The sequence below is a fragment of the Triticum aestivum genome, chromosome 2A (assembly GCF_018294505.1).
Source record: "Triticum aestivum cultivar Chinese Spring chromosome 2A, IWGSC CS RefSeq v2.1, whole genome shotgun sequence".
In the NCBI taxonomy this organism is placed as follows: Eukaryota; Viridiplantae; Streptophyta; class Magnoliopsida; order Poales; family Poaceae; genus Triticum; species Triticum aestivum.
Window position 1 is genome coordinate 64,329,251 of NC_057797.1, and position 7,266 is coordinate 64,336,516.

The following is a 7,266-nucleotide window of genomic DNA, read 5'->3' on the forward strand; positions in this document are numbered from 1 at the left end:
GAGGCGGTCACTCCAGCATTCTTCATTCTTTTAAGCGGTCGCTACAGTGCAGCTTTTTCTAGGGGTAAAATGTTTTTTTAGAAAAAAAAATGGTTCGCTGTAGTGCGCCCCTGCAGTAAAGTCGGTAAAATGCTACTCCAGAAAACTGTTTGCTGGGCTGACCCAACTGCTCTGGCTTCAGCGAAGCCCTCGAAGAAAAGAAAAACTTGCCGCACACAAGCGGCGACTCTCCTTGGTCAGAGGTGGCGTGGCGGCGTGGAGAGGCTGCGAATCAATCCTCTCTCTGTGGAACGGCGGTGGCGGACGACAGATCCTCGGCGGTAGCGGGGAATCAGGTAACGGCGCCCCTCTCCCCTTCTCAGTCCTCCCACTGGGACGGCGCCCAACGGCGGCTGGTCGATGGACTGACCGCCTGGAACTTGGTGAACTCCCGTGGAACTCCGGATTGACATTGGCGCTGATTCACCCTCGGGTGTGTCGTGCTCGGCGGTGACCATGCAATATTGTGTAGCAGCGGCGGCGCAAGAGCGCGGGTGCCGGAGAGGGCGCCGTATTTCTGGCGAAGGTAGGCATGTAGCACTGGATTCAGACAACAGCCATAGCAGCCTTCATACCTCACATGTCTACATCCAAACGGAGTGTAATGTTGCATGATAGCGCTCACCCAATGCATCTCTGGATGCTGGTTTGAGCAGACGTGGGGAACATATTGGTTTGATTGTTACAGTTCCAGCTTAGGAGTGAAGAAATCAAACTGCCGTCGCATTCTATTGTTAAACGTTTGATGAGTAGAGCTTCTTATGGTCCCAAGCTTGCAAAAAAAAATTAGAACCTCCTTTGTGATATTGGTCTGGTGTGGTTCTGTAATTTCACAAACTACTAACTGATGCGTTTGTGTGCCAGCTTCCACTTGTGTTCTAAGCAGACCAGATCAATCAAGAGATGAAGAGCAGAGGCACGTCGGTTCGCAGAGCACTTGTTCATCCTGGACAGTATCACAAAAAGAAGAGAGCAATTGTGAGTCCCCACTAGCATTGGACCATGAATCCTTTATTTGTTTGCAACCAATGATTTCCACCTGCTATTGTTGTATACATATTGCTTCTAATTTGCAAGGTCCTCAATAGCTGGTGATTGTCTGCCAAACAATAGTGAATGCCCACTCTGAAAACGTGTTTGTCTTTGTGGTTACATGATGCATGCTCACTTTATTTTTTCTCGTTCAGTTTCAGGAAGGTGGGGTGGTGTTTTTCTCGTAGTGCAAGCACATCTAAGACTTCCGTTGCTTCGTTAATAGGACATCTTACACTCAGTTCTAACGGACAAATGTTAATGTTGCTATATAACCATGCTTATGCCTACTATTTGTGATACTTTAAGGACTACTTGTGTACAATTGAGTTCCTTGTTCTATTTCCAATCACTAACAATTCAGTTCTGACCATGTATCGTTGCAATCTATTTATGTTTTGAACTATTTGCTAACAATTTAGGGGCGGTCCCCTGCTTTATCTCGATTCTTCTTTTTTTTGAAAATATTATCTTGATTCTTTCATGCAGCTTGGTAATAAGAGTTGTCTTTCTGATTTTATTGTTTTGCTTCACAGCCACCCGGAGCTGCACAACAGCTTCTTGTGTGAACCCGGTCATGAGAAGAAATTTATTTGACAACAAAATAAGTACTCCCTCCTTTCCGGTTTATAAGGCTCAATTGTTTTTAGCACCTATTTTTAGCACCTATGCAACCGGTAACCACTAGCAATAGCCTGGACAGTATCTACTGGCTACTGATAAAAATGTGCAGAATTAGTCATGTTTGTGTTAATTTTGTATTGGTTGCAGATATGCTTGATATGTTGCTGGTTGACCATACAAGCACTAACATTTGGAGATCGTCTTCAATGTCAGGTTCGTATCATATTCTGTCAGCGCTTCCGCTGGTGCCAATCACATTTAGTAGTCCTCCTATGGACAAATCATGGTTTTAATGCCTGAATACCACTATGCCAGAATGTCGAGTCTGTTATTCATATAAAGAGAGAATAAATGAATAAGTGTTGCTGCTGTTTATCTTGGATCATGCTTGCAGCAGACAAGCACTGCATTTGTTTGGTCATCTGGACATGACGACAATATCAAGCTCTTTGTTTGGACATCACACATGTATGTGCCTCTACTCCAACTTCACATCACACGTATATTGCCATTGAATCCAAGATAGAGATGCTCTTTATTTATTGTTATTTCATCAAACGGTTTAAGATGCTCTTGATTTGATACATAAAAGCTGCTTTATTGTTGGTTCATCAAATAGTCTAAGATGCTCTTGATTTGAATGTGTGATGGATTAAAATCAGTTGCATCGAAAACTTACCCCTGAAAACCATGTGGGCTTCACAATAGTGACCGTGAGAGGTAAAGTGAGACAATTGGAACATTGGGTTTGATTGTACTTTAAAGGTGTCATATTGTAATAGTGAGTAGCGGCAAACAATGATTTAGCACCAGTCTGTCAAATTACATTTGAGTTAGCTGACAATAATTTTTACATTGCTGCTCTGTCCTTGATTGACCATTGCATATCCTGATGCAACTTAGATTATTTTGATCCTTTGTATGTTGGAATTTTTATAGTACACGATTTTGTAACAGGAGGGCGGCGCCGCGCTCACCGCACCTTTGTATGCAAGGGCCAGAATAATGGGATTTTCTTATGATTGCAACTGCAACAGAGGCCTTGTTTTAGAAGGAAAAAATGGTTCAGGGATATTGCAACAAGGCTCCTGTTGCTGAGGGCCGAGCGCAATACTAGCCTTGTTGCCGGCTAGCTCATATGGGAGAGATCAGACGGCTATCAGGCGGTCGATCTTTTAACACTATCACCCCGCGACCGCATATGATTTTTGCATTTCATCAAATCAAAACATAATATTTCCATCACGCACCACGCCGTCACGTTACAATTTACAGCAGCATGTCCGGAAGCTAGAGACAGAACAGAAGCCCCGTGTCTGTGAGTCACAGCACGTAGACCATGCCGACCTCAAGCAGCGACGCCGGCGGCACGCGCAGCACGACGTCCGGGCCGCGGCAGTTCCGGCGCAGGAAGTTGTAGCCGTACCCGATAGCCAGCCTCCTGAGCAGCGACGACCCGGGCTTGGCCTTCACGTGGGAGTGGCCCATGATGAAGGCCGTGCCGGCCTCCCTCGCCTCGCACAACTCGTGGAGCTCCTCCAGCATCTGCTTGTCCTCCACGTCGGGGCTCCCGGGGTCCACAAGGAACCTCACCCTCTTCACCACCCGCGGCGCCGCCGCCGGCATGGCCGTGAGCTCCATGGTGTTCGTCCCGTTGCTGCCCGTCGGGCTCTCCACGCGTATCTCCACGGACGACGCGCTGTCGTGGGTGTCGTCGTAGCTGATGCGGCGCCGGAGCGGGTTGCTGCCGATGACGGTGAAGGCGTTCTCGCGCTCGTAGTCGGCGTCGCTGCGGGCGTCGCTGCACCGGAAGAGCGCGTCGAGCCGGATGAAGGACGCGAGGCTCTCGACGAGCTCCGTCTCGAACGAGTCCACGTCCTGGTGCACGTCCCGGTACCCGTAGCGCACGATGCAGCGGTACGAGCGGTGGCCCGGCGGGCCGACGCGGCCGACGAGGTAGCGCTCGGCGGGGAGCACGCGCGGCACGGGCACGGACTTGACGCAGACGAAGACGAGCACGCGGTGGAAGGCCGGGAGGTTGGTGACGAAGCGGGAGAAGTTGGCGGGCACGCCGGAGGTGAGGTCGGTGTAGACGAGGCCGATGCCGGGGACGCGGACCATGCCGAGCCTGTCGCAGAGCGCGAGGAGCCACTCCATGGTGACCTTGTTGTGGAGGTCGAACTCGTACTTCTTGACGGTGGTGTGGTGCCACACGAACATGACGGCGACGAGGATGAGCGCGAGGAGGAGCGGCACCCACGCGCCGTCAAGGAACTTGGTGAGTGATGCCGAGAAGTAGAGCGCCTCGATGGATCCGAAGAAGACGAAGAAGGCCAGCGCCAGCACCGGCGGCCGGTGCCAGCACAGCATCATGACCAGCGACGTGAGGCACGTGGTGACCAGCATCACCGTGATCACCGCCAGCCCCGACGCGTTCCCCATGTGCTTGGTGTCGCGGAACCCGACGGTGACCGCGATGCAGAGCACCATGAGCATCCAGTTGATCTCCGGGATGTAGATCTGGCCATGGACCTTCGCCGATGTGTGCACGACCTTCACCCGCGGGAAGCAGCTCAGGGCCTGACTCTGGTTGATGATGGAGAAGGTGCCGCTGATGATCGCTTGGCTTCCGACCACCGACGCCATGATCGCCAGCACCAGCACTGGCCATCTCACAGCCTCTGCATAAATAAATTTTGGTGTTCAATTAGTGTCTGTTTACTGAATAAAATGGTAAATGCAGAACAGTGCAAGTCTTTCACAGATACTGTGCCACTGTAAGAATCATCAGCTAGCATTAGTACTGGTAATCTACTAATCCAAGTAAGCAGTAGGTCGGTTTTCGCCCGGTTTCTAATTAATCAATCAGGGAATTCTCATCTTTTAATTAATGATGAGGCAAAGTTTTTGCCTCTGTTTCAAAAAAGTAAGCAGTAGGTACCTGGAACTGAGATGTAGTATCCAATTTGGTAGCTTGAGTCGAAGTCATGGTGTTTGGTTAAATAGGCAGCTTGACCCATGTATCCTAGGATCAGTGCAGGGTACACCAAAGAAGTGAAAGCAAGCTGCAAAAGCAAGGAGCAGAGTCAAGATTTGCCCAAACAGCATGATGAGTTGAACAAAAATAGCGTAGGAACTGAACTAGTTGCTGAAATTAACCTGTTATAGTACCTGGATTGCACTGTAGGAGAAGTGGCCAAGATCTGCAAACATTGCTTCAGATCCTGGAAAGAAGGAAACATGTCAAGACTGTTTACATTTGGACAATTCCCCTGTGTAATTTTGGCAAAAAATAAAAACTGTGTTAACCAATGTTTCATTTCATACTGAACTTTACCTGTCATGCAGAGCAGAATCCCTCCCAGGGACATCCAACCAGACTTCTTGGTCTTCTTCAAGAATTTGAACATGTATACGGGATTGAGTGCCATGTAAACCTGAGGGTTCCAGTAGATGATATTGTACACGCCAAGCGCACTCATGCAGATCAGCCAGGCTAGAATTATGGGAGCGAAGAGAAACCCGACGCGGTGGGTGCCGTAATGCTGGAGCGCAAACAGGAACACTATTATGGCACAAGTAATCGGAGTGACGGCATCTGCATGAGAGCAAAAACAAGAAGAACAAATGAGCAGGCAGAACAAGCGACAGAGAACTAGTCTAATAGTTTTCACTTTCTGGTCACTTCAGTCGGTACTGAAATAATTGCGTTTTGGTCAGAATATTTCAGCCACCAAATGATCTTCTTGAAATTTCAAAATATTTGGTTGGATTTCAATCGAATTCAAGTTATAATTATGGTCCTTTGGCCGGAATGAAAACCAAAATCACTGAAATTCAGTGATTTTGGCTGTGACTGAAATATTTATGAGACTTTATCGCATTTAACAGTTCTCTCATACTTTCTTTCAGTGCAATTTGTGACAAAAATACAAGTCATGATACAGTTCTGCTAGACAGCTGATAACTGGGAGTATTTGGGCCCAGGTAAGTGAAGTAGGAACGAGTGACAACTTATCAGTTTGCTCCAAAATTAGTTTTTTTTGGTAATCCTCACAGTTTGCTCCAATTTTGCTAATTCCAGAAAAAAGGATTTCGCAAGTCCATAGGCATCATTGTGAAGTACTGTATCAGTTCATCAGTAAAGTCACTAGTGTTTACTTATTATGACCTATTGTGCAGTACTCTGTTCATTGACTTCAGACAAATCCAACAAAATCTTTAAATGCAAAAAAACAAATCTGCAGTTCAGAGTTGAGGGAGGCTCACATTCATGCTGATGCTTGGACAAGGAGAGCTCAAGCCCAGAAACAGCCGAGAACACTGCATTTGCAACAGACAAGAATCAACAGCAGTATTAATAAGTAACTGCTCCTCACTCCCTGAACTGAAGAGCCAACTGAAGAACAAAAGGCCAAAAAAGAAAGAACTTGGACCGAAAAAGTCTGAAGATACATACCGGAGATGACGGGGGTGAGGACGCCGTCGCCGATGACCATGCAGGTCCCGATCATGACCATGACGAGCAGGGCGGTCTTGAGGCTGCGGTGCGCCTCGAGCCATCGCCTGACGCGGGAGCCGTGGGCGACCTCCTCCGGCGGGCGCTCGAGGCTGTAGGTGGAGAGCTCCTCGTCGGCGAGCTGGCGGTTGGGGAGCAGGCTGACGTTGGCGTGCCTGCAGATGAGGGAGTAGAGCGCGAAGGTGCCGCCCTCGCCGTTGTCGTCGGCTCGGAGCACGATGGAGACGTACTTGAGGAGCGGGATGAGGGTGAGCGTCCAGAAGACGAAGGAGAGGACGCCGAGGATCTCGTCGTTGGAGTCGGTGTGGGTGATGTCGTCGGCGAAGGTGCTCTTGTAGACGTAGAGCGGGGAGATGCTCAGGTCCCCGTACACCACCCCCAGGCTCTGGTACGCCAGCAGCATCGTCGTCCGCCATGTCTCCCGCTGCATCCAACCGATTGATTGGCACCAGGTTCTGTCATTGATAATTGCCCCTCCTACCTACCTTGCTTAATTTTGAAAATTTGGGAATCTATGGCTGACCTTTCCGGGCTCCATGGCTGCCGCGCTCCCGAGCTCGACCAGGATCCGTCGGCCGTCGGCGAAAAGACAGCTACGCTCCTATGATTTCCTTGTGCTGGCTGGCTCCAAGAACAGAGCACATCATCAAGGTAAAAGCAACGCTGTTAACAGTCGAATAGATTGAACCAGCTGCCAAGAACAAGTTCGCCACAAGCACACGAACGGACGGACGGACGGACTACTCGAAAGAAGCGGGAGCTGGCAATGCCAGGATACGGCGCTATACTATACTAGTAGCATACGAAGGATTCAAGGTGAGTATATGAAGGGGGTTCGGAAGAGGACGAAGAGATCGAGGAAGCAGATAGATAGGGGAGGAGAATGAAGAAAGGCATCGGATACATATCCGCCGAGGAAAACATGGTGGGTATCACACCGAGTGGAGTGCAGAGACGTGTCACGTGTGGTGGGGGCCCGTCCACCTACGACCTCCACAACTAGTGCGCCTCTCCCTAGCTGCTTCATCAAAGAGATAATCAACTCAAAAACT

At 49.2% G+C, this 7,266-nt stretch overlaps 1 protein-coding gene and 1 long non-coding RNA gene across 3 annotated transcripts; one reads left to right on the forward strand and one right to left on the reverse strand.

The window, feature by feature from the left end:
* Positions 1 to 207: 207 nt before the first annotated feature.
* Positions 208 to 2,897, forward strand: LOC123187493 (uncharacterized). 2 transcript variants are annotated; one of them, XR_006494024.1, is made up of 5 exons: positions 208 to 1,017; positions 1,608 to 1,679; positions 1,843 to 1,908; positions 2,011 to 2,163; positions 2,653 to 2,897. It is a non-coding gene; the product is annotated as an uncharacterized lncRNA (long non-coding RNA). The 2 variants fall into 2 exon arrangements; XR_006494023.1 differs by having other exon boundaries at positions 2,090 to 2,163; positions 2,653 to 2,895.
* LOC123187489 (probable potassium transporter 9) lies at positions 2,878 to 7,266 on the reverse strand. Its single transcript, XM_044599362.1, has 7 exons — positions 6,738 to 7,266; positions 6,155 to 6,638; positions 5,965 to 6,018; positions 5,033 to 5,293; positions 4,867 to 4,919; positions 4,637 to 4,760; positions 2,878 to 4,376 (listed from the first exon to the last, which is right to left on the reverse strand). The coding sequence occupies exons 1-7, from the start codon at positions 6,750 to 6,752 to the stop codon at positions 3,019 to 3,021; spliced, it is 2,349 nt and encodes a 782-aa protein (XP_044455297.1). The 5' UTR covers positions 6,753 to 7,266; the 3' UTR covers positions 2,878 to 3,018.